The sequence below is a fragment of the Oreochromis aureus genome, linkage group 3, assembly GCF_013358895.1.
Source record: "Oreochromis aureus strain Israel breed Guangdong linkage group 3, ZZ_aureus, whole genome shotgun sequence".
Taxonomy (NCBI): Eukaryota; Metazoa; Chordata; class Actinopteri; order Cichliformes; family Cichlidae; genus Oreochromis; species Oreochromis aureus.
Window position 1 is genome coordinate 47,925,138 of NC_052944.1, and position 27,391 is coordinate 47,952,528.

Below are 27,391 nucleotides of genomic sequence, written 5' to 3' on the forward strand. Positions count from 1 at the left end.
GCAAGAATGGCTTACTGAGACATTCTTAGCTCCTTTAGAATTAAGACTCAAATTTTGGATCTCTGCATATTGATTGTTTGACTTAAAATCCATTGCAGTGGTGTACAGAAGCAAAACTACAAGAAAATCATGTCATTAATATTTTGGGAGCTGAATTCATGTCAGTGAGCTGTGATCCCTCAGTTACTTCTTGTGTTTATACATCGCTCTACATTTAATCAGTAGTTAATCAGTAGCGGCACAAGCACTCGATCCCTGGCTGCTCCAGTCTGCACGCCAAAATATTCCTCGGGAAGATTCTGAACCCCGAGTTGCTCTTATGCGTTCCTATGTGATGTCAGTTACATCTCCTTTCTTTTAGTCATTTCACCATTTTCCTCCAGGAAGTAACCACCCCCAAAAATTACACCTGCTGATCCACATTCCAACAACATGGAGGCGTGAAGCGCTGTCATTTCATTGTCACTCAGATGTTTGTTTGGGGGTTTTTTTGTGGTTTGGTTTTTGGCTCAAAGACTCAAAAGGGGAAGGACCCGAGAGGTGGATGCTAGTAACGTGGCAGCTGCTGTGGATGATAGACGAGAGCTCGAGAAGGCTTTGACACAGGAATTCTATCTGAACTCAGGTGAGCAGTGAGGTCTTATTCAAATATATAGATGTAAAGCTTTGTATGTATTTTCAAATCAGCAATGCCACACTGTCTGACTCTGTTTGACAGAAACCGTATTAGTGGCCGAAGTCGAGTGTGTTTAATTTCATTACATGAATGTTGCCTTTTAAAAAAAAATTGAAACAGCATCAATTATTTCTGTGATCCGAAGCTAAAGCTGAATGTTGATTGGACAACATGTGTCTGAATTTAAAACTTAATTGTACATTTTTAATGCAGACAACAAAGAGGAGTATAAGGTACGTCACGTGCTATGATGTAGGAAAACGACACAACAGCTTCAACAGTTAGGCTGCTACCAGTTGGCATTACCTAGTTCTGTACTTAGCCTGCGAAGACTGAGAGAGCCACACCTTAAAATGTACTCAAAGTTTAATTATTCCAGAGATAGTTTGTTAGTCAGGTTTTTTGACTTGGAGGTATAATTCTTCTCACCTTGTGCTACTTGTTCTGTCTTTTAAATTACTCCTCTGTGTACGTTTGTGAGCACTTTCATAAACTTGCTTTTCTTTTTTTCTCAATAACCTACAGTCACCTTGTTGTGATTACATTGTACTTCAACATTTACTGTGGGTTTTTTTTTTTTACCTTCATGGTGGTTTAGTAATTCCCTTCAGATGTGGCAAGAGCCCTTTTGTGAATTCGCATATTCTCGGTGGCGGCACAGATGTTATCAGGGAGCTCCGGTTTTTCTGGCTTGCTTAGAAAAAACATGGTTGCGTACACCTATTTGGGTTGGGTTTTTTTCTCAATGAGTGATTTGTTATGTGACTTCAGTGAAGATCTATATTGTTCAGTCTTTTGAGTCTATTATTATTTCTCAGTGCCTCCTATTTTAGTTATTTATGTTTCTAGTTCTGAGTTCCTTTCTCAATTTAGTTAGTTCCCAGTCATGTCCAATCTGCCTTCGCTGTGTTTATCACTTATCACTTGCCCTCCATTGTGTGCTTTGTGTTTAGTTTGCTTCCTTCCATCTAGTACAACAACTAGTACAATGCGGTGAAGTTGTCCTGTACCCTCAGCAGAAAAAATGCCCCCCCAAAAAATGATTTGTGCAAGCATGTTTCCATCTCCCAGCTTTACTGTGAGGATGGTGTTATTTGAATCATAATCAAACCTGGGGGTTGAGTTGAAGCCACAGAGCTTGATTTTAGTTTGGTCTGACCTCGGCACTTTCTCCCAAGGCTTCTCTCAATCATTTAGACGTTCGCTGACAAACTCGAGACGGGCCTGAACATGTGCCTTCTTTAGCAGCAGTGTTTTAATACATTACAGTGTAGTGTGTTACCAGTGGTGTTGTTGGTGACAGTGGTCCAAATTGCCTTCAGATCATTAAAAAGCTCCACCACTGTGGATGTGGGCTGATCTACCACCTTTTTAATAATCATCTCCTCCCCAAAATGCAAGACATTCCAGACCGAGGGGGATTTCTTCTATTTCCATTTCCGATCTCACCAAGCTCCTTGCCAAGGTTATTATAATGAACAAACTAAACTAAAAACTAAAGCTACATGTGAAAAAATAATTTGTTAACTAAAATAAAAATAAAAATTTAACTTTCGAAAGAAATTCAAAATAATTGAAGTGAACTTGGATAAATAAAATGAGAATATAAAGACAATATCATTAGTTATAGTATTCATTAGTCTGGTAAAAGTTTTATTACAGTAAACAAAACTTTCTGTTTACTGAGACTCTACAACACTGAGTGAACTGCCTTCAAGACATTTGGTGTTTATATTGTAATGCCTGTATTGTCTTTCCATACAGTAATAAAAGATAGTAGTTAAAAAGATTTTAACTCTGGAAACAAATTGAAATTAGACTGAATTAAAAACAAAAACTGAAAATCCATCCATCCTGGTCAGAGGCCCGAACAACCCCAACTGACTCCTTTCGATGTGGAGGAGGAGCAGCTCTACTCTGAGCCTCTCCCAGATGGCTGAACTCTATCCCTAAGGGAGAGGCCAGCCTCCCTTTGGAGAACACTCGTTTCTGCGACTTGTATCCACAATCTTGTTCTTTGTCCATAGGTGAGGGTAGGAACGTAGATGAAGCGGTGAATTGAGAGCTTTGCTTCTACACTCAGCTCTCTCTTCATCACGACAAACCGGTACCGCATCCACATCACTGCAGCCACAGCACCAATCCATCTGTCGATCCCCCACTCCCTTCTCCCGTCATATGTAACAATGATGCAGGACGAAAACAGCGTTGTTCTTCCTGAATCCAGAGTTCGAATAATGAACAGACTTTCCTTTCCACTGCCCTGGCATGGAGTTTCCAGTGGAGGCTAAGAAGTGGGATCCCCCTATAGTTTGAGCTCACCCTCTGTTCACCTGTCTTGAAGATGCGAACCACGCTGGTCTGCCAATCCAGAGGTACTGCCCCTGAGCTCCATGCAACATTGTAGAGGTGTGTCAACCAAGACAGCCCTACAAGATCCAGAGCCTTTAGGAACTCGAGGCAAACCTCAAAGTATTGTGATGATTCTGATTAAAACTAAACATTTGTCTCTTTTATCTGTGTGTATGGGTCCATATTCTCTTTCTTCTTTAGTAACAGAGCCCACTTAAAAACTGTGTAAAATTTGTGTGTATTTGTGATACAGGTCCATGATGGTGTGCGTGCTCCCAGTTGTCCTCCTGATCACATCATCAGCCTTGGTGTCCTCCTTAGGTAGAAAAAATGACTTGAACTCACGTTAAAATGCAGGAATATGTGTACATGTGTGTTTTAATAGGTGTATAATTCCTACAATGTCACCAGGGACAGTTTCTTTGCTTTCATGCCATCCTCGGTGGTTCCTGTTCGGGCGGAGATGTTTGTCTTTCTACCCAGTGTGGAGCTCCTGGAGTGATGCCACTGTAAATAGGCTGACAAATATATCATCGCATCATGATATCATGTGTCATTTAAAGATTAACATGAGAATCAGACATGAATTCTGTGACTTTCTGAAATAACTATGTTTAAATTTAAATTCTAAACCAATTTTAATGTGTGTGTCTTTCAGTTTCTATGCTCTCAGTCTGGAGGTGACCTTGTATCCATCCACACGCCAGAGGATCTGCAGTTTGTTGCTCAGGTAGCAAACACAAGCGCTCATGTGTGGCTGGGCGGTTACCAGGAGCAACAGGTTAGCAATGGTCATTTTGCCACGTGCAATTTGGGTCATTTATTGTGAGCATCTCCTCCATTTGCCTTTCTCTTTTCTTTTTAAAGAACGGCTCCTGGTTCTGGACTGATGACACGCCCTTCAGGATCAGCAGCTGGATCAGTGGCACAAAAACAGCAGGAGCAGCTGGGGCTTGTATGGAAATGACACCTAATGGTAGTTAAACACAACACAGATTCATAATAGAGATGAATTGTTGTGTGTTGCAATCAGGAAAAAACCCAAATTGGAGACACTCCTTATTTTACCAGAAGGAAGGCAGAGAGCAACCTGATTTTTGTTTGTTTGTTCCTGTGCTGCTAATCTTTGTGCATTTAGCCAGCTCAATTCAACAACATGTAAGCCGATGTTACACAAGATACCGTGGCTGATTTTCAAACCTGCATAGAAGTGGAATTCAAATGATTTCTTATTGTCCTGTTACACTGACCATGAGCACCACAGCCACTGTGCACCAGTCCAACACAGTGATTTACTGTGAATTCACCACATCACTGCAAACTAACTTGTTTATCCTCGACTAAACTGCAGAGTATTTTCAACTCAACGTTAGTGTACTTAGTTTGTTTTGCATGTCATTTTACAATATGAACACACAGAACTCAAAACACGTCATACACAGATCCAATATGTGATTAAAAATGAAGATCCAATCTTTAAAACTGCAGTTTATAAAGCATCACTGAGCACTCATTACCTTTGATTGTAAACTCTCTTCTTTGTCTCCTGTCCTGTCTTTTTTTTTTTTTGCATCTTTCTCCATATCTGACGAACATTATCTTGCGCTCTTTTCTCTCCTAGGGAAATACAGCAGTTAGACGTCTATCAGGCATCACACTGTGTGCTGCTAAATGCACATGAATGGTTGCTGATGTTTGTTGAGCGTATTAATGATATATTGTATGTCCTTTGCCTCTTTCTTGATTTGCAATAAGCATCAGTGATTTTTTATGTCCATCAGTTGAAGTTCAAATCGGTTTAGTTCATGCTGTGTCTGACGTGAGCAAGATTTGAACATAAACATCTGTTTTGACTGAGGAGATAACGTAGCTATTTCTGCCACGGTTACTGCGTTGTTGTTTTTTTAAAGAAAGTTAAAGTAAATAAATCAGAATGTTTCTTGTGTTGCTTCGCACTCAGATGGAAAGCTGCAAAGCGCCCCGTGTGACGAGCTCAAGTTCTACATCTGCTCCATGAACGCCAGGTAGGCAATAATCAGGTTCTTCAAAGTATTTACTGTAAAATCCTGTATTTAAAAGAGTTTAAAACTTTTCTAAATTCATCAAAGTAACTATTAACATTGTGTGAAGACACACCAACGGGAGCTGAAGCAGGGCAGGGCTCTAATTTTTTAATTACAAGAAGGACCTTTAAGTTGACCTCACACTAAACCACAGTGCTGTTAAAGTCAACAAAGTACGGAAAATGAAATCTGTGATGTTTAAAATTTACATTCAGAGACGAGAACAGATGTCACGTGTACATTTTTTTCCTACAATAGAAACAAATAAAAAACAAAAGATTATATACTGTGAAACAATGCGTAATGCAAGAGAGCTGTATTGAAATATCCCAGCTAAATGTACACTAACTGTCATAGAAAGAAACTCATAACAGCAAAAAATGCAAAACAGCAAATTAAATCACACAAAAAAGTCATACATGGACATAAATCATGTACCACAAATTTAGTGAGGCAAGAACAATCATGAACAGGTATTTAAAATTGAATTCTGCAAAAACATTATCAAAAAAATTAAATAACCAAAAAGTACACAATACAACCTCAATGACATTAACAAAAAACAAAACAAAATCAGACAGAAAACTAAAAAGTGATACAGATAAATTAATCAAAGCTACAAAGTTACCAAAATGAGATGCAAAATGACCTGAAGTAACATACAATCACACAAAACAGCCAAAAATGTGAACAAAACAACCACATAAGAGAAAAATGATCTTCAGGAAAGTAAAACTAACCAAAATGAGACTGAAAACAATTAGAAAGAGATATGAATACACGAAATGGAACAAAACAAAAGTTCCCAAAAATATGTATAAAATGAGCAAAATATACATAAAGCAACCACAGAAAACAACTAAATTCTAAAAACAGAGCTACAAAGTTACAAAAAGAATATGTAAACTGACTGAAAGTGACAGAAAACCACTAAGAGACACAAATAGACTAAAAAGGGCTACAAAAGCACCAAAAATGTCTGTAAAGTGACCGCAGTGAGACACAAATGATCGTAAGGAGAGGAGAAACAACCAAAACAAGACAGAAAACAATCATAAAATGATATAAAATCATTATAAAGATATAAAATTGATTGAAAGAGTCGTGACCTGTCTTGCCCTGTGGCTGCTTGGATGGGTTCCTTTTTATTTTTTGTTTATGGAGACTCTTATACATTTTCTTCACGGTGATCTCCTGTTTATCTTCAGCTCTGCTGTCATTGAAAGCACCGAGGAGAAACCTGAACCAGGTGAGACTTTAACAACACTGTTGAGCTCATTCATACACACCTGTGTGTTCATGGCCCTAGTGGCCATTAGAGGAACTGCAGCTTTAGAGGTACGTTCACTAGTGTCCCGCCTGCTCACTCAGGTATTGTCCCCGGCGTGGATTTGTTTGATGTCCTTTGGAGCAAAAGCGATGCACTAGCAGAGGAGATCCTCCACTCGTACTCCTTTATAAGAGAGCTGCAGTCTGGTCATGTGACAGAGCAGTGCTACTCCAGCTTCATGCAGCAGGAGGCGCTGTATTTAACAAGAGTCAGAAGCACTCTGGAGGTATGAGGTCACCATGTTTATCCCAGAATCAGCGGCTGTGAATGCTTTAAATTCTCACAGCCTTTTTCCAGACCAGCTCTTTTCATAGACCTTCAGACTTTGGCTGCTTCTTTGACTTTTCTTGCAGGTCCTGATTCGTAATCTAGAGGAGACTGACGACATTAGGCCACTGCTGCTGGACACACTTAAACTCTACAGCAGCACAAACCAGGTGAAACCATTTTCCTGCTGCAGTCAAAAGAAAAACACACAACTGAAACAAAACAGTTCATGCAAAATGAATTAAATTAATTGTGATTCACTTTGTATTGTCCATCAGAGCCTCCTAGCTTCACCTCCCCCACAGGGCCTCTATTATCCTCTCCAACTGTACCACTCTGTGGTTTTGGAGGAGCCAGTTTATTGGTTAGTGGCTCTGTCGGCCCGGTCCTGTCTACGTTACTTCCTGGCTCAAAAACTGCTTCGCAAGCCGCTGATGTCCAGGTCCATGACTAACAGCTTCTACCAGAAGTGGAGCAAAGACAGCATGAAGGAAGTCACCTGGATAAACAGGTACATCATAACAGTTTGACGGGCGACGTTTGGACGTGCGGTGTCGTGCAGAATACTTACTCGGCATTCCTCTTTTCCAGTTTTTCCAGTGTTTCACAGTATCTGTCAGCATTTATTGTGGTCCCAACAGACAGAAAGTCAACCAGCAATACCCTCTTTGGTCCCAAAACACAGTCGCGCACTGCACGAGCGGCTATGAGACGGCCATTGTAAAACTGCCACAGCGTCTACAAAAATGCATCGACCAAAATGGCGATCATGTAGAAAAATAAATAAGTCGTCAAGCTTTAAAATGATGTAATGAATGGTTGTGTGTGTTTCTAAAACAATAGGAGATCTTACTTTTGGGATTGCCCTCATATTTACACATACTGTACAAACATCATGAACGAGTAAATGAATAGACTTAGAGGGACAAAGGGTTTGGTCCCACAAAGATACAGAAAGAGCAACGGCAAATGTAAAACAACCAAAAAAGTCACTAAATTGTCAAAATGAGTCATAATGAGACAGAAAGTTATCAACAAACTAAATTAAGACAGCAAACAACCAAAAAGAAAAAATGGACACAAAGCAACAAACAACTGGAGACACAATTGATCATAAGGAACTCAAAAACAACCAAACAATATTTAAAATATCAAAAACACACACAAATTGACGAGAAAAGGCAAATAAAACCACCAGAAACACAACAATCACCAAAGCTAGTCGTAAAACCACCAAAAACACGTGAACGCAAACATGTCAGAAACTGGCACAAAGGAAAAAGTAACAACAACAACATGAGATTTAAAATGACCTAAAAAATACACAAAGTAACAAAAACAAGTATCAAACTCCCGCAGTGAGACACAAATGATCACAATGAGATTCAGTTCCATTTTATTTATATGCACCAGTCACCTCACGGCACTTAATATTGTAAGAAACAACAACACAAATGAAAATGAAAATAAACTAAAAGAAGAAGCACTGAACACAAACCTCCACCATGCCGCTCATTCTCTGAACAGTATCTACTTTTAAGGGAATCGTTGTGTATTTTCTATTTATTCATTTTGGTTTTGGATTTTTAGAAGAGTACTACTGTACTACTACTATCTTATGTAATATCATCTAATATTATACTGTACTGAAATTGCACATGACACATGTAAGAATCATGGTTTGTTGGTTATCAGGCTTTTTCTCAATTTTCCACCAATAAAACGTTAAGTTGACCTTGGGGATCTCAGTGGATCTAAGCCAAGTTTTAATGGATTGTTAACATGAACCCACTCCACACCACAACAAAGTTTCATTAGAATTCATTCAAAGCTTTTCAAACTGCCGCTAAAGCTACCAAAAACTTAAACACAGAGGTAATAAGCTATAAAATGACCAAAAGAGACAGACGAAAAAGAGAGATGTAAAGTCAAAAAAGAGATGGAAAATGTTTAAAAACAAACTACAAAGATGAGCTACAGAACTAAAAAGTGTGCTGACATCACATTGTATTATCATTATTAACATGGGGATTGCGTTATCTTCACCCATCTTTGGCTGTAAAAACTTGAGCTTTTAAGATATATTTGTGAAGTTATAGCCTCATCGTAGAGCGTCATAGTGAAAAATAAAGTGTGCTGCACAGCTCTCTCTATGCCGTTTCATGTGTGACATTACTCGACATGATGTCTTGAAAACTGTGGACACTAGACTGCTAACAAACAAACAGACAGACAAACAGAGCTGATTACATCCCCCGTCCTTTTGGAGGGTGAACAATGATGCAGAAAGGAACCACAGTGAGATCCTAAATGTCCCAAATTTTCCTTTTTTCTTAGTGTGCCATCTCTGCTCTTCAACTTTTGAGCTTTTGTGTTTTACTTTTCTCTTTGTGATGACAACAAACAGCCTTTTTTACTCCCTCTCTCTCTCTCTGTGACACAGGTACAAAAAGGTGATAAAGGAGAATCAGGATCATATGGATGTATTTAAAGCCATCAATATCTTCAGAGAGCACATGATGGCCCAGAAGGCTTTCTACAAGGCTCTGTAAGAACATATCAGTGTGCCTCTCTTTGTTTTCTGTTGCCTGGACTTCAGTTTTTAATGTGTGTGTCTCTGCTGCAGGGTCTGTTCATCTGAAGAAGGCAAACAATGAAGGAGTGAAGCAAGGTGGGTCAGCTTCACTGTAGAGTCTGCAAACTGTAAAATGAATTACCATGATTGTTCTTGTTTGGTTTCAAAACTCAGTTCAGTCTTTCTGTTTTCAGCAGTTTTACAGACAAGTGCATGTTCTTTTTTTTTTTTTTTTGCCTGCAGACAGACGTCACTGCTGGGATGAAGGAAACAACTTTAACTCTCTTCAATCAAGAAAGCTTGGTTAAAAAATTGCTGCTTTCTGAGGAGCTTGGAAAGAAAAGCAACTGGACTTCTTTGTTTCACGTTTCATCTCTGAGGTGAAACGTCTTCAAGAAACTCAAAGAAGTCCAGTCAGTATTCTTTCCAAGCTCTTTGGATTGCTGTTAAGGATTTTTTATGACATATATACCTGTATACACTGGAAATATACTGACATATATGCTATGTAACCATATATGCTCGTATACACTATATATATATTGTACTGGAGTGTTTTATACATTGGAATCACTGTGTTAAGCTTCTAATCTACATATTCACATATCACAATACTCAAATATTTAGGTCAAATATTATGTACAATTATATTAACGAGGTTTGTGCCACTTGTTTTATGAGCACGTGTTGATCAGTACTGCTTGAAATATAGTAATTAGGATCAATAAGTAACCTTTGATCATGTTATATCCATGGTGACAAGTCCAAACACAGTCAATCCAACTTGGCACCTGGGACTCTCTCTCTCTGCTCATCTTCATTGCCCCACGCCAGAACAGCCCTCCTATAGCCGACACGGTAAACACACCTGGCCCCACTGAGGATGCACCTGGGATTCTGTTTTCTCACCTCTGGTACCCAATGTCGAGAAAAACCTTTCCTTATCAAATGTCATCGCCTATTGCTGGCAACAAAACCTGACAAAAGTGTCAGACTTTTGGACTCACTTTGGCCAGAAAACTGACAAAGGAACACAATTATAAATGATGGATGCTGGGAATAGCTCTCGGCAAGTTGTGGAAAGTTGTGTAACACAAATGTCGGAGATTAAAGAAAGGAACAAAGTGCACGTAGGAATGACAACTTACTGGGGAACAGTAGTGGTTTTTGATACGGGCGACACGGGCGGTTGCCCGGGGCAGCATCGTGGTGGGGGGCGGCATCACAGCAAAAAAAAAAAAAAAATTGCTCGTACTCATGCTGCCCCGACGTCATTCCAGCGCATAACGTCGGGGCATAGTCATAGGCACCGATCGGTTTTCAATCACCCATTTGCTGGGAGTAAGGGCGCCCTCCGTTTGCGAGGTGCGCCTGCTGCTTGCGGCACAGGGAGGAGAGGGCGGGGCGGCAGGGGACTCTGGCTGGCTGGAGCAGCATCTAATAACCAACTCGCAAAAATAGAGCACATTTCATTCATAATGTTGTAAATCCAAGCCCATTATGTATTCATGATTTGAATCCTGGGTTGTGTGAAATCCCAGAAATACACCTTAGACAAAGTGAATCTGTGAACTAAGGTGTAGGTCTGTTAGGTTATGTTGTGGTGATCCTCAGGTTGGGGGATTTGTGTTCATACTGGAGTGCAAAATTAAAACTAATGGAAGATGGACAAGAAAAGTTCAAAGTCATCAGGTCCTCAGTTTAGAAAAAATAGAAAAGAAGAGGAGGAGAACTGAGCAAAAGATACAGGTAAGCAGATGTGTCATTGGATAATGGCAGGTCATCCTGAAACAATCAGAATACTTTATTAATCCCTAAGGAAATTATGTGGGTTACAGTTGCTCCAAGAAGAAATGGTAAAAATAGTAACAGTAACAGACTAAACTCCAAACAATACATTATGTTACAGATTTTAATATTAATTAGTCAGTGTCAGTTGTTGATTTGTCCTGTTCTCATTGTATGACAAATTATGATGGCTGTTTGGTAGCTGTTTGCATACTATGCATACTCTCGCTCTCTCTCTTCATATGTGCGTGTGAGTGTATTTTTCTCTGGTGAAATTCAGTATGGTTCCGACAACAGTTTTATGTTAATGTACAATCCTTAATTTGTTTTATGTGTGTGTGTGTGGGGGGGGTCTTAACTTAATCATGTTAAGACCACATGTTGTAGTCTGTCATGTGTTGTCATGTCGGCGTCCCATTATGTTTCCTCTTTTATTTTGAAGAGTCTGGTGTTTCCATGTTCAGCATGTTTAGTTCTTCCTCCCCCAGTGGCGTCATTATGTTCATTCATATCAGCTGTTTCTCCATGTGTTTCCACCTCCCCTGATCACCTCCTGTGTGTATTTAGCCTCTGAGTTCTCGTTCATTCCTTGTCTGCTATGTCTGCTATTTTGCCATGCTCATGCCATGCTTTCAAGATCTTCATGTTTCAGGTTTTTTATGTTTAGCTTTAGTTCTCCCAGTTTGGGTTATTGTTTAGTTTCACCTTTGCCCTTTTGTTTTGTACTGTTAACCAGACTTTTTTTTTTTTTAAACAATATTTTTTATTGCTTTTGCAACAGCATACAAAGGTTTGTTTTCACAGTAATATGCCGCAGTAATAAGAACATTGTTAACCAGTCTTAAATAAACCGCTCACTTTTGTTTAAGATTACATTTTTTCTGCTTCTTCAGCACTTGGGTCCTCCTGCTCACTCCACTCAGTCAGCTTTCCCGACTGTGACACATCTGTTTACATCCTGGGTCCTTTTTCAGCATTTATCCTCTTTTGTTTTGTGAAAGTCATTTAAAATTAAGACCACAAAATAATCAGAAAGAGATTTAAAATAACAGATTGAGCTTGATAGTTTTGGTATTATCCGACTGACAGGTAGACGTTGCCAAACCCAGTACCCTCACAAATTTAAAGAGTGTGATCTGGGAAAAAAAACTTCTTTGAAATTTTATGTGTTGTTTCTCCACCTTTTGAACCAAATCTTTTGTGTTTCATATACTTTGGCTAGGTTGTTTTTGTTAATGAGCATATGTAATAACAGGTGCTGGTACAACACAGTCATGCACCAAAGCCAGAATGATAGTGAAACCTTAAAAAGCATGTAAACCTATTCTAGCAGAAACCCCAGATAAATTAAACCCTCAAATAAATACCGAATTTGTGCAAAGTGTTGGAATGTTGCCTTTTTAATCCAAAGGGAGAACAACCAGCGAATGACCACTTCCTGTTCCAACATGACTGCATACCAGTGCACAAAGCAATGTCCATGAGGGCATCAATGACTGAGTTTAGTGTGGAAGAGCTTGACTGTCCTGCACTGAGTCCTGCCCTCAACATGACAGAACACCTTTGGGATGATTTAGAGCACAGACTGTGAGTCCAACTCTCATCCACCATCACCGTTGACCTCACAAATACACTTCTGAACAAATGGTCAAAAATTCCCGTAAACACCCCTAAACATTGTGGAAAGCCTTCCCAGAAGAGTTGAAGCTTTTATAGCTGCAAAGAGTTGGCCAACCTCATGTTAAACCTTATGGATTAAGAACAGGATGTGATTCAAGTTCATGTAAGTGTGAAGGCAGACCAGCAAAAACTTTTGGTGATTTAGTGGATGACCTCCAAGGTGTACTGGGTCTAGCTGAGGGTCTTCTGTCTGTAGACATGCCTGAAAAACCTCGCCCTTAAGGTGCCCAGGAGGCATCCTGGTCAGATGTGGATGTGGAGGAGCTCCCAAATGACTGAGCTCCTCACCCTGTCTCTAAGGGGGTGTCTAGACTCCCCATGCAGATAGCTCAATCTGTTGGTCACTACACACAGCTTGTGGCCATATGTGAGAGTTGAAGCATAGATCAATCAAATGTGTAAATTTGGCTTAATCACTCCATCAGAACGATCTTTACTGATTCTCAGTTCAGTAAATGTGTAATTTGGCATATCTCAGCCTTTTGTCCTTGTTTCCCTTACTTGCCAACCCAGCCAACCCTTCTGATGAGGCTTTGGTGAACAGTAGATTCACTGTTGTGAGTGATTAACTGAAGTTCCAGATGCATCTTTGTCAGGTCTTTGCTATGTTTTCTTCTCATCTCATGACTTTCATGAGATAAGAAGGGACATGACTTTCAGATACTGTTCATCCGAAAAATTGGGATATTCTGAGCTTTCAGCTAATAGCTTGGGAATCACCATGATGTTTGCCAAAATATCTTTTTCTTTTGTCTCGAACTGTGTTATCTTTGGTATTTTTGTAGAGAACAAATGATGAGTTTTTGTGACAGGCTACTAGAAACAAACTGTCTAAAGATGAAGTTTAAAATTGGGCATTACTTTTAAAGCAATTGTGTTATATATTGTATATGTTCATGTTTGTTACGTTGCTACCTTTGCATAAAAACCAGTGGTAGAAGTTTCCTTCATTGAGCTATCTATACTTTCTTAACTTGAGTCCATTTCAAAACCTGTACTTTTTTATTTTTGCTCGGGTAACAAAGTTGCTTCAGTTCGTCAGCCTCCACAGGACTTTTTCTTAACACAAGTATCTGTACTTATACTCAAATGAAGAGCGTCTGTACTTTTGCCACCTCTGCACAACACACTTGTAAGAGCCACAGTTGATATAAGTTATAAGGCTTTTTGTAAATTTTCCACCAATAAATTATTAAGTCAAGTCATGTCAGCTTTATTTATAAGACATCGTGTCGGCTTTGATGACCTTGGTGGATGTAAATCAAATTTCAACAGACTTTTTTTCATCACTCACTCTAAACCCCTAAAAAATTTTATCAGAATTTATTTAAGACTTTTCAAGACGTTTTGAATGCTACCAAAAGCATAAACACTTTTGCGGTGATAACAATGTATAAAATGACCAAAAGAGACAGAAAAAAAGAGACGCGCAAAGAAAAACTATTGTGTTTACAGACAGAATGACATGAGCAGATCTTTTATCAGCTTCAGGTGTTATGAAATAAAAAGTAGCACAAACATTCAATCCCTGCACGCCAAAGAATTCTTAGAGAAGATATTGAACCCCGAGTTGCTCCTACTGGGTTTATGAGACAGATGAAAAACACTTAGACATAGAAATAAAAGAACTTGCAAGAATGGCTTACTGAGACATTCTTAGCTCCTTTAGAATTAAGACTCAAATTTTGGATCTCTGCATATTGATTGTTTGACTTAAAATCCATTGCAGTGGTGTACAGAAGCAAAACTACAAGAAAATCATGTCATTAATATTTTGGGAGCTGAATTCATGTCAGTGAGCTGTGATCCCTCAGTTACTTCTTGTGTTTATACATCGCTCTACATTTAATCAGTAGTTAATCAGTAGCGGCACAAGCACTCGATCCCTGGCTGCTCCAGTCTGCACGCCAAAATATTCCTCGGGAAGATTCTGAACCCCGAGTTGCTCTTATGTGTTCCTATGTGATGTCAGTTACATCTCCTTTCTTTTAGTCATTTCACCATTTTCCTCCTGGAAGTAACCACCCCCAGAAATTACACCTGCAGATCCACATTCCAACAACATGGAGGCATGAAGCGCTGTCATTTCATTGTCACTCAGATGTTTGTTTGGGGTTTTTTTGTGGTTTGGTTTTTGGCTCAAAGACTCAAAAGGGGAAGGACCCGAGAGGTGGATGCTAGTAACGTGGCAGCTGCTGTGGATGATAGACGAGAGCTCGAGAAGGCTTTGACACAGGAATTCTATCTGAACTCAGGTGAGCAGTGAGGTCTTATTCAAATATATAGATGTAAAGCTTTGTATGTATTTTCAAATCAGCAATGCCACACTGTCTGACTCTGTTTGACAGAAAACTTATTAGTGGCCGAAGACAAGTGTGTTTAATTTCATTACATGAATGTTGCCTTTTTTAAAAAAATTGAAACAGCATCAATTATTTCTGTGATCTGAAGCTAAAGCTGAATGTTGATTGGACAACATGTGTCTGAATTTAAAACTTAATTGTACATTTTTAATGCAGACAACAAAGAGGAGTATAAGGTACGTCACATGCTATGATGTAGGAAAACGACACAACAGCTTCAACGGTTAGGCTGCTACCAGTTGGCATTACCTGGTTCTAATTTAGCCTGCCAAGACTGAGAGAGCCACACCTTAAAATGTACTCAAAGTGTAATTAGTCCAGAGATAGTTTGTTAGTCAGGTTGTTTGACTTGGAGGTATAATTCTTCTCACCTTGTGCTACTTGTTCTGTCTTTCATAAACTTGCTTTTCTTTTTTTCTCAATAACCTACAGTCACCTTGTTGTGATTACATTGTACTTCAACATTTACTGTTTTTTTTTTTTTTTTTTTTACCTTCATTGTGTTTTAGTAATTCCCTTCAGATGTGGCAAGAGCCCTTTTGTGAATTTGCATATTCTCGGTGGCGGCACAGATGTTATCAGGGAGCTCTGGTTTTTCTGGCTTGCTTAGAAAAAACATGGTTGCGTACACCTATTTGGGTTGGGGGTTTTTTCCTCAATCAGTGATTTGTTATGTGACTGCAGTGAAGATCTATATTGTTCAGTCTTTTGAGTCTATAATTATTTCTCAGTGCCTCCTATTTTAGTTATTTATGTTTCTAGTTCTGAGTTCCTTTCTCAATTTACTTAGTTCCCAATCATGTCCAATCTGCCTTTGCTCGGTTTATCACTTATCACTTGCCCTCCATTGTGTGCTTTGTGTTTAGTTTGCTTCCTTCCATCTAGTACAACAACTAGTACAATGCGGTGAAGTTGTCCTGTACTGTCAGGAGAAAAAATGCGCCCCCCAAAAATGATTTACGCAAGCATGTTTCCACCTCCCAGCTTTACTGTGAGGATGGTGTTATTTGAATCATAATCAAACCTGGGGGTTGAGTTGAAGCCACAGAGCTTGATTTTAGTTTGGTCTGACCTCGGCACTTTCTCCCAAGCCTTCTCTCAATCATTTAGACGTTCGCTGACAAACTCGAGGTGGGCCTGAACATGTGCCTTCTTTAGCAGCAGTGTTTTAATACATTACAGTGCAGTGTGTTACCAATGGTGTTGTTAGTGACAGTGGTCCAAATTGCCTTCAGATCATTAAAAAGCTCCACCACTGTGGATGTGGGCTGATCTACCACCCTTTTAATAATCATCTCCTCCCCAAAACACAAGACATTCCAGACCGAGGGGGATTTCTTCTATTTCCATTTCCGATCTCACCAAGCTTCTTGCCAAGGTTATTATAATGAACAAACTAAACTAAAAACTAAAGCTACATGTGAAAAAAGAATTTGTTAACTAAAATAAAAATAAAAATTTGACTTTCAAAAAAAATTCAAAATAATTGAAGTGAACTTGGATAAATAAAATAAGAATATAAAGACAATATCATTAGTTATAGTATTCATTAGTCTGGTAAAAATGTTATTACAGTAAACAAAACTTTCTGTTTACTGAGACTCTACAACACTGAGTGAACTGCCGCTGTCACGGTCCTGGGTCGGTGACCCAGTGTTTTGAGTTTCTTGTGTCTGAGTTTTGTATTATGATCTTAGTTCCCTTTCTTCCCCCAGTTTATTCTTTAGTCTAGTGTCTTAGTTTGGCTTTCTTGTATTCTCTTTAGTTCTCTGAGTGTTTAATAGCTGCCCTCTGTGTCTCTTTGTTGTTGTTCTGTGTTTCTTAGTTGCTCTGTCTCCCCTAGTCCAGTTTGCGTCTATGCTACTTCCTGTTTTACTTTGAAGGTCCAGGTCTCTTGTGAGTGTATTCTACTTTGCTTCCTTGTCTCGTCAGTTCTGATTTCTCCCAGCTGTGCTCCCCTTCTGTGTCTCATTCCCCTCGTTACTTCCCAGTGTATTTTAGCCCTGTGTTTCCCTGTGTCAGTGTTGCGTTCTCCCTCATGCTGTGTGTGATCCTCCCTGTGTCTCCTGGTATGCATTATGATTAGTTTTCCCAGTTTAGGTTTGTGTTGTTTGTGATCTGTTTTCCAGCAATAAAGCTGTGCTTTTGAGTTCAAGTTCAGTCCCCGTGAGTTTGCGTTTGGGTCCAATCCCGGCCTGCCACACAGCGAAACATGACAGCCTTCAAGACATTCGCTGCTTATATTGTAATGCCTGTATTGTCTTTCCATACAGTAATAAAAGGTAGTAGTTAAAAAGATTTCAACTCTGGAAATAAATTGAAATTAGCCTGAATTAAAAACAAAAACTGAAAATCCATCCATCCTGGTCAGAGGCCCGAACAACCCCAACTGACTCCTTTCGATGTGGAGGAGGAGCAGCTCTATTCTGAGCCTCTCCCAGATGGCTGAACTCTATCCCTAAGGGAGAGACCAGCCTCCCTTTGGAGAACGCTCGTTTCTGCAACTTGTATCCACGATCTCGTTCTTTTTGGTCACCACGTAGATGACGTAGATGAAGCGGTGAATTGAGAGCTTTGCTTCTACACTCAGCTCTCTCTTCATCACGACAAACCGGTACCGCATCCACATCACTGCAGCCACAGCACCAATCCATCTGTCGATCCCCCACTCCCTTCTCCCGTCATATGTAACAATGATGCAGGACGAAAACAGCGTTGTTCTTCCTGAATCCAGAGTTCGAATAATGAACAGACTTTCCTTTCCACTGCCCTGGCATGGAGTTTCCAGTGGAGGCTAAGAAGTGTGATCCCCCTATAGTTTGAGCTCATCCACTGTTCACCTGTCTTGAAGATGTGAACCACGCTGGTCTGCCAATCCAGAGGTACTGCCCCTGAGCTCCACGCAACATTGTAGAGGTGTGTCAACCAAGACAGCCCTACAAGATCCAGAGCCTTTAGGAACTCGGGGCAAACCTGAAGTATTGTGATGATTCTGATTAAAACTAAACATTTGTCTCTTTTATCTGTGTGTATGGGTCCATATTATCTTTCTTCTTTAGTAACAGAGCCCACTTAAAAACTGTGTAAAATTTGTGTGTATTTGTGATACAGGTCCATGATGGTGTGCGTGCTCCCAGTTGTCCTCCTGATCACATCATCAGCCTTGGTGTCCTCCTTAGGTAGAAAAAAATGACTTGAACTCACGTTAAAATGCAGGAATATGTGTACATGTGTGTTTTAATAGGTGTATAATTCCCTACAATGTCACCAGGGACAGTTTCTTTGCTTTCATGCCATCCTCGATGGTTCCTGTTCGGGCGGAGATGTTTGTCTTTCTACCCAGTGTGGAGCTCCTGGAGTGATGCCACTGTAAATAGGCTGACAAATATATCATCACATCATGATATCATGTGTCATTTAAAGATTAACATGAGAATCAGACATGAATTCTGTGACTTTCTGAAATAACTATGTTTAAATTTAAATTCTAAACCAATTTTAATGTGTGTCTTTCAGTTTCTATGCTCTCAGTCTGGAGGTGACCTTGTATCCATCCACACGCCAGAGGATCTGCAGTTTGTTGCCCAGGTAGCAAACACAAGCGCTCATGTGTGGCTGGGCGGTTACCAGGAGCAACAGGTTAGCGATGGTCATTTTTGCCACGTGCAATTTGGGTCATTTATTGTGAGCATCTCCTCCATTTGCCTTTCTGTTTTCTTTTTAAAGAACGGCTCCTGGTTCTGGACTGATGACACGCCCTTCAGCATCAGCAGCTGGATCAGTGGCACAAAAACAGCAGGAGCAGCTGGGGCTTGTATGGAAATGACACGTAATGGTAGTTAAACACAACACAGATTCATAATAGAGATGAATTGTTGTGTGTTGCAATCAGGAAAAAACCCAAATTGGAGACACTCCTTATTTTACCAGAAGGAAGGCAGAGAGCAACCTGATTTTTGTTTGTTTGTTTCTGTGCTGCTAATCTTTGTGCATTTAGCCAGCTCAATTCAACAACATGTAAGCCGATGTTACACAAGATACCATGGCTGATTTTCAAACCCGCATAGAAGTGGAATTCAAATGATTACTTATTGTCCTGTTACACTGACCATGAGCACCACAGCCACTGTGCACCAGTCCAACACAGTGATTTACTGTGAATTCACCACATCACTGCAAACTAACTTGTTTATCCTCGACTAAACTGCAGAGTATTTTCAACTCAACGTTAGTGTACTTAGTTTGTTTTGCATGTCATTTAACAATATGAACACACAGAACTCAAAACACGTCATACACAGATCCAATATGTGATTAAAAATGAAGATCCAATCTTTAAAACTGCAGTTTATAAAGCATCACTGAGCACTCATTACTTTCGAATATAACCTCTCTTCTTTGTCTCCTGTCCTGTCTTTTTTTTTGCATCTTTCTCCATATCTGACGAACATTATCTTGCACTCTTTTCTCTCCTAGGGAAATACAGCAGTTAGACGTCTATCAGGCATCACACTGTGTGCTGCTAAATGCACATGTATGGTTGCTGATGTTTGTTGAGTTTATTAATGATATATTGTACGTCCTTTGCCTCTTTCTTGATTTGCAATAAGCATCAGTGATTTTTTATGTCCATCAGTTTAAGTTCAAATCAGTTTAGTTCATGCTGTGTCTGACGTGAGCAAGATTTGAACATAAATATCTGTTTTGACTGAGGAGATAACGTAGCTATTTCTGCCACGGTTACTACGTTGTTGTTTTTTTAAAGAAAGTTAAAGTAAATAAATCAGAATGTTTCTTGTGTTGCTTCGCACTCAGATGGAAAGCTGCAAAGCGCCCCGTGTGACGAGCTCAAGTTCTACATCTGCTCCATGAATGCCAGGTAGGCAATAATCAGGTTCTTCAAAGTATTTACTGTAAAATCCTGTATTTAAAAGAGTTTAAAACTTTTCCAAATTCATCAAAGTAACTATTAACATCGTGTGAAGACATACCAACGGGAGCTGAAGCAGGGCAGGGCTCTACTTTTGTGTAATTACAAGAAGGACCTTTAAGTTGACCTTACACTAAACCACAGTGCTGTTAAAGTCAACAAAGTACGGAAAATGAAATCTGTGATGTTTAAAATTTACATTCAGAGACGAGAACAGATGTCACGTGTACATTTTTTTTTCCTAAAATAGAAACAAATAAAAAACAAAAGGTTATATACTGTGAAACAGTGCAAGAGACCTGTACTGAAATATGGCCGCTAAATGTACACTAACCGTCATGGAAAGAAACTCCTAACAGCAAAAAATGCAAAACAGCAAATTAAATCACACAAAAAAGTCATACATGGACATAAATGATGTACCACAATTTTAGTGAGGCAAAAACAATTATGAACAGGTATTTAAAATTTCTGCAAAAACATTATAAAAAAAATTTAAATAACTAAAAAATACACAATACAACCTCAGTGACATTAAAAACAAACAAACAAAATGAGACAGAAAACTAAAAAGTGATACAGATAAATCAAACAAAGCTACAAAGTTACAAAATGAGATGCAAAATGACCTGAAGTAACATAAAACCACCAAAATCAGCTACAAAATCACACAAAACAGCCAAAAAATGTGCACAAAAAAACCACAATAAGAGAAAAATGATCTTCAGGAAAGTAAAAATAACCAAAATGGGACTGAAAAGAACTAGAAAGAGTTATGAATACAGGAAACGGAACAAAAGTTCCCAAAAAGATGTATAAGATAAACAAAATATACATAAAGCAACCAAAAAAAGACATAAAATAACAACAATAACACAGAAAACAACTAAATTATAAAAAGTGATAATAATAAGGTCAAACAGAGGTACAAAGTTACAAAAAGAACATGTAAACTGAATGAAAGTGACAGAAAACCACTAAAAGAGACACAAATAGACTAAAAAGGGCTACAAAAGCACCAAAAATGTTTGTTAAATGACCACAGTGAGACACAAATGATTGTAAGGAGAGGAAAAACAACCAAAATAAGACAGAAAACAATAATAAAGTGATATACGCACAGCTGGCTGCCGGCGGAGCTCACGGGCACGTCACTGCAGCCCCCCCGACCCCTCATCTGGGACTCTCCTCAGCTCTTTCTGGGAGAGTGGCACGGTTGCCCCTCCGTTGGTCTTCCTTGGTCTCTTGTGTTCTGGGGGCCTCTGGACGTCTGGAGTTTTGATCTCCTCCATACCTGCTTCATGCCCAGGTGGACGGGGCTATGGCTCCCCACACCCTCTAGCACAGAGGTTCCCAAAGTGTGGGGCCCGCCCCCTAGGGGGGGGGCAGAGCCATTGCAGGTGAAAAGAAAAAAAAAAAGAGCGCTTGGACACTGTGGACAGGTTTTTGACGGGGCTCCCACATAAACGCAAAGCAGCAGATGAAGCGTCGCCAAATATGTTTCCAAACCAACTTCCTTCCAAGCCAAAGACTAGAAAATATGGTGAAGCATGTCTTCCCTTTGGCTTCACCTGCACAAGTGCCAAGGTAGGTCTCCCCTGCAAAATTAGTTTCCCTGCGTCGGGAGCAGCGCTGGGCTCTCCAAATCATGGACAAACAGTATCCCACATTCTTGATTTTTAGTTCACAAACACTTCTTGTAATAATTACTCCTGACATTTTGGACATGTTAGCTCTTTATGCAGTAAAGTTACAGCGGGATACAAATAATATCAGGCTGATCCTGCCGTAATTTGTTCCCCCGGTTCAAATCACGGACAAACAGTATCCCACAGCTGTTTATGTGTTTAAACCCATTTTGCACAGAGAGGCATTTTTTGAAAAATGTATTGATAGCAATGTTGAATATTATTACACAGGAACAAAAACAACTACATGTAAAATAATCACATCGTGACGCCTCTGCCTTTAAAAACTGAAGATAGTCAGATTAACAGTAACAGTATTTTGTCTCTATCTGCCATTCTGCAATTCATCTCATGTAAACAATAACGTGGCGCACAGCGTGACGTGAAAAGAGGCACATACCTTTGACGTTGCTTGACGAACTCTGTATTCCTCGTCCACACGTAAACGCAAAAAAGGAGTTTTAAATAATCTCCGTTTTCGGTGAATCGCAACGCCGTTTATGTGTTGACGAAAAGCCCAAACGCATAGAAACAGCTGAGTTTTCAAAAATACCCGTGTAGGTGTGGACGTAGCATAAAAGAGTTGTAATTTATTGCCGTTTACTTGTATTTGCTTAATCGTTTACTAAATGTTTGTGGTGTGAAATAAACACTTTTCTTGTAAAAAAGGGGGCCTGGCAAAAAAAAGTTTGGGAACCACTGCACTGAAGTAACCTTTTAAATACAAGTGCGCTCATGCTCACAGTACACACGGGTGCTCGCACACACAAACTACACCCTTTTTAGCTCCTACCTCAAAGCACACTGTGCACTGTCGATCTTACATGATGATGCACAAAAAACAGAAAATGATAATAATAATTATAAAGTGATATAAAATCATCAAAAAGATGTAAAATTGATTGAAAGAGTCGTGACCTGTCTCTCCCTGTGGCTGCTGGGATGGGCTCCTTTTTGTTTTTTGTTATAAATTTGCTTCACGGTGATCTCCTGTTTATCTTCAGCTCTGCTGTCATTGAAAGCACCGAGGAGCAGCCTGAACCAGGTGAGACTTTAATAACACTACTGAGCTCATTCATACACACCTGTGTGTTCATTAGAGGAACTGCAGCTTTAGAGGTATGTTCACTAGTGTCCCGCCTGCTCACTCAGGTATTGTCCCCGGCGTGGATTTGTTTGATGTCCTTTGGAGCAAAAGTGATGCACTAGCAGAGGAGATCCTCCACTCGTCCTCCTTCCTCAGAGAGCTGCGGTCTGGTCATGTGACAGAGCAGTGCTACTCCAGCTTCATGCAGCAGGAGGCGCTGTATTTGACCCGAGTGAGAAGCACTCTAGAGGTATGAGGTCACAAGGTTTTTCCAGACCAGCTCTTTTCATAGAGCTTCAGACTTCGGCTCCATCTTTGACTTTTCTTGCAGGTCCTGATTCGTAATCTAGAGGAGACTGACGACATTAGGCCACTGCTGCTGGACACACTTAAACTCTACAGCAGGACAAACCAGGTGAAACCATTTTCCTGCTGCAGTCAAAAGAAAAACACACCACTGAAACAAAACAGTTCATGCAAAATGAATTAAATTAATTGTGATTCACTTTGTCCTGTCCTTCAGAGACTCCTGGCTTCACCTCCCACACAGTGGCTCCATTATCCTCTCCAACCGTACCACTCTGTGGTTTTGGAGGAGCCAGTTTATTGGTTAGTGGCTCTGTCGGCCCGGTCCTGTCTACGTTACTTCCTGGCTCAAGAACTGCTCGAAGAGCCGCTGATGTCCAGGTCCATGACTAACAGCTTCTACCAGGAGTGGACCAAAGACAGCATGAAGGAAGTCACCTGGATAAACAGGTAGATCATCACTATTTTCACATACTGTACAAACATCACGGATGAGTAAATAAACAGACTTAGAGGGACAAAGGGTTTGGTCCAACAACGAAACAGAAAGACCAAAAAGAAATGTAAAACAACCAAAAATTCAAAATGAGTCATAATGAGAAAGTCAACCAACAATACCCACTTTGGTCCCAAAACACAGTCGCGCACTGCGTGAGCGGCTATGACATGAGCATTGTAAAACTGCCACAGCGTCTACAAAAATGCATTGACTGAAATGGCGATTGTGTAGAAAAATAAATAAGTCGTCAAGCTTTAAAATGATGTAATGAATGGTTGTGTGTGTTTCTAAAACAATAGGAGATCTTACTTTTGGGATTGCCCTCGTATTTACACATACTGTACAAACATCATGAACGAGTAAATGAATAGACTTAGAGGGACAAAGGGTTTGGTCCCACAAAGATACAGAAAGACCAACGGCAAATGTAAAACAACCAAAAAAGTCACTAAATTGTCAAAATGAGTCATAATGAGACAGAAAATAATCAACAAACTAAATTAAGACAGCAAACAACCAAAAAGAAAGAATGGACACGAAGCAACAAAAAAACAACTGGAGACACAATTGATCATAAGGAACTCAAAAACAACCAAACAATATTTAAAATATCAAAAACACACAAATTGACGAGAAAAGGCAAATAAAACCACCAAAAAACACATGAACGCAATCATGTCAGAAACTAGCACAAAGGAAAAAGTAACAACAACAACATGAGATTTAAAATGACCTAAAAATTACACAAAGTAACACAAACAAGTATCAAACACCCGCAGTGAGACACAAATGATCACAATGAGATTCAGTTCAGTTTTATTTATATACACCAGTCACCTCACTGCACTTAATATTGTAAGAAACAACAACACAAATGAAAATGAAAATAAACTAAAAGAAGAAGCACTGAACACAAACCTCCACCATGCCGCTCATTCTCTGAACAGTATCTACTTTTAAGGGAATCGTTGTGTATTTTCTATTTATTCATTTTGGTTTTGGATTTTTAGAAGAGTACTACTGTACTACTACTATCTTATGTAATATCATCTAATATTATACTGTACTGACATTGCACACGACACATGTAAGAATCATGGTTTGTTAGTTATCAGGCTTTTTCTCAATTTCACACCAATTAAACATTAAGTTGACCTTGGGGATCTCAGTGGATCTAAGCCAAGTTTTAATGGATTGTTAACATGAACCCACTCCACACCACAACAAAGTTTCATTAGAATTCATTCAAAGCTTTTCAAACTGCCGCTAAAGCTACCAAAACTTAAACACAGAGGTAATAAGCTATAAAATGACCAAAAGGGACAGACAAAAAAGAGAGGTGTAAAGTCAAAAAAGGGTGTAAAATGTTTAAAAACAAACTACAAAGATGAGCTACAGAACTAAAATGTGTGCTGACATCACATTGTATTATCATTATTAACATGGGGATTGCGTTATCTTCACCCATCTTTGGCTGTAAAAACTTGAGCTTTTAAGATATATTTGTGAAGTCATAGCATCATCGTAGAGCGTCATAGTGAAAAATAAAGTGTGTTGCACAGCTCTCTCTTTGCTGTTTCATGTGTGACATTACTCGACATGGTTTCTTGAAATTTGTTTTTTCGAGGTCAGGTTTTACCTTCGGCTCTAACAATGAACGTCAAGACTAAATTATTTCTAACCTCAAGGACTAGTACATAGTTGTGAAGCAGGTCATATAAAGCTTTTACCAATTTTCATATTTGGTGTGGCCTTGATTGATTTTGAACTGATTTAAATTGAAGTTAAAATGCCTCGAGCTGTTATTGGTGTCTGCCATCCAGTGTTGGTCCAGTTACTTAAAAACAGTAATTAGTTCCTGAGTGCTTATTACTTCTCCAAGAATGTAATCCCGTTACTTTACTGATTACTTATTTTCAAAGGGAATTACTTACTTACCTACTTTTTAAAAACATGATACTCAACCTGAAGAAGTAATAAAGCTATAGATCTTTCAGCCCAATTTCTATTTGTTCTGCATAATCCGTCATATAAAAAATCATATCATATATATCATATATAAATCATCATATGAAAAAGTCTCTTTTTAAAACTTGTTTTAATCTTTTAACTTTATGCACATAGCACAAAAATTAAGTTATATGCAACATTCTCTGACTGGAAGAAAATCTTTAACATTTAAACCAATTCTCTGCACATTCCAGCATATAAAATAAAATAACTTTTGTGTTTACACTCACTTTTTCAAATAGATGCAAGTAAAACAGCAAAAAATAAATAAAGTCAAAGATTCAGTGGCACTAAGTTCTGTCGCTCTTAAATCTACTGTCACGTGTTTAGCAGGATGTGGAGGTTTGCCCGGTGCCGCAGAGGTCATGTCAGTGGGAGGATCTGTGTGAACTTCACATGCCCGTGGCAGCGTGCTCAGTGCTTCCTCAGATTTGAAGTTTAATTTTTCGCTGTGAAACGAAGTTTTCTTCCCACACAGAGTGAACAGCGGACGCTAATGTTTTTGTCAGTTTTTACAGAATCAAACTCAAAGTAAGGTCAGTACTTCCACGCTTTTAATGCTGCACGGTCGTACTCTCTCCCACACTCCATATTATCCATTGTTGATCTGCACACAGCTGTTGTTGCCACAGACGTCTCATGCTCGTACGTAATTGTCATGAGACACTCTCGCAAACAAAATCACGGTTCAGTAACGCAGTAATGCAGTGTTCTTACGAGAAAGTAACAGTAATCTAAATACTTTTTTGCAATAGTAATCCCTTACTTTACTCATTGCTTGAAAACAGTAATCAGATTATGCGCTACTGCCCACCTCTGCTACCATCACACAAAATTTGGACATGATGTCTTGAAAACTATGGACACTAGACTGCTGACAAACAAACAGACAAACACAGCTGATTACATCCCCCGTCCTTTTGGAGGGTGAACAATGATGCAGAAAGGAACCACAGTGAGATCCTAAATGTCCCAAATTTTCCTTTTTTTAAGTCTACCATCTCTACTCTTCAACTTTTGAGCTTTTGTGTTTTGCTTTTCTCCTTGTGATGGTAAATGGTAAATGGCCTGTATTTATATAGCGCTTTAACAGTCCCTAAGGACCCCAAAGCACTTTACATATCGAGTCATCCACCCATTCACACACACATTCACACACTGGTGATTGGCTGTTTGTTGGTGATGATAACAAACAGCCTTTTTTACTCCCTCTCTCTCTCTCTGTGACACAGGTACAAAAAGGTGATAAAGGAGAATCAGGATCATATGGATGTATTTAAAGCCATCAATATCTTCAGAGAGCACATGATGGCCCAGAAGGCTTTCTACAAGGCTCTGTAAGAACATATCAGTGTGCCTCTCTTTGTTTTCTGTTGCCTGGAGTTCAGTTTTTAATGTGTGTGTCTCTGCTGCAGGGTCTGTTCATCTGAAGAAGGCAAACAATGAAGGAGTGAAGCAAGGTGGGTCAGCTTCACTGTAGTCTGCAAACTGTAAAATGAATTACCATGATTGTTCTTGTTTGGTTTCAAAACTCAGTTCAGTCTTTCTGTTTTCAGCACTTTTATGGACAAGTGCATGTTCTTTTTTTTTTTTGCCTGCAGACAGACGTCATTTCTGGGATGAAGGAAACAACTTTAACTCTCTTCAATCAAGAAAGCTTGATCAAACAATCGCTGCGTTCTGAGAAGCTTGGAAAGAAAAGCAACTGGACTTCTTTGTTTCACGTTTCATCTCTGAGGTGAAACGTCACAAGAATGGTAAATGGCCTGTATTTGTA

General features: G+C 39.4%; 1 protein-coding gene across 1 annotated transcript; it reads left to right on the plus strand.

Moving 5' to 3' along the window:
* The first annotated feature begins 488 nt into the window (after window positions 1-488).
* Window positions 489-27,391, plus strand: LOC116333532. The gene is made up of 22 exons (XM_039610436.1): window positions 489-625; window positions 3,282-3,349; window positions 3,440-3,537; window positions 3,687-3,809; window positions 3,896-4,004; window positions 4,989-5,052; window positions 6,300-6,340; window positions 6,463-6,647; window positions 6,775-6,858; window positions 6,967-7,199; window positions 18,206-18,273; window positions 18,366-18,463; window positions 18,611-18,733; window positions 18,821-18,929; window positions 19,910-19,973; window positions 22,717-22,757; window positions 22,865-23,049; window positions 23,131-23,214; window positions 23,323-23,555; window positions 26,847-26,951; window positions 27,030-27,074; window positions 27,216-27,391. The coding sequence occupies exons 2-21, from the start codon at window positions 3,286-3,288 to the stop codon at window positions 27,058-27,060; spliced, it is 2,142 nt and encodes a 713-aa protein (XP_039466370.1). The 5' UTR covers window positions 489-625; window positions 3,282-3,285; the 3' UTR covers window positions 27,061-27,074; window positions 27,216-27,391.

Excerpts from the sequence above, each read along its gene's own strand:
- LOC116333532 (XM_039610436.1), top strand. The coding sequence starts at position 3,286 with ATGATGGTGTGCGTGCTCCCAGTTGTCCTCCTGATCACATCATCAGCC. Across the intron at positions 23,215-23,322 it reads TCTACAGCAGGACAAACCAG|AGACTCCTGGCTTCACCTCC; the intron begins GTGAAACCATTT and ends CCTGTCCTTCAG. Across the intron at positions 23,556-26,846 it reads GAAGTCACCTGGATAAACAG|GTACAAAAAGGTGATAAAGG; the intron begins GTAGATCATCAC and ends TCTGTGACACAG.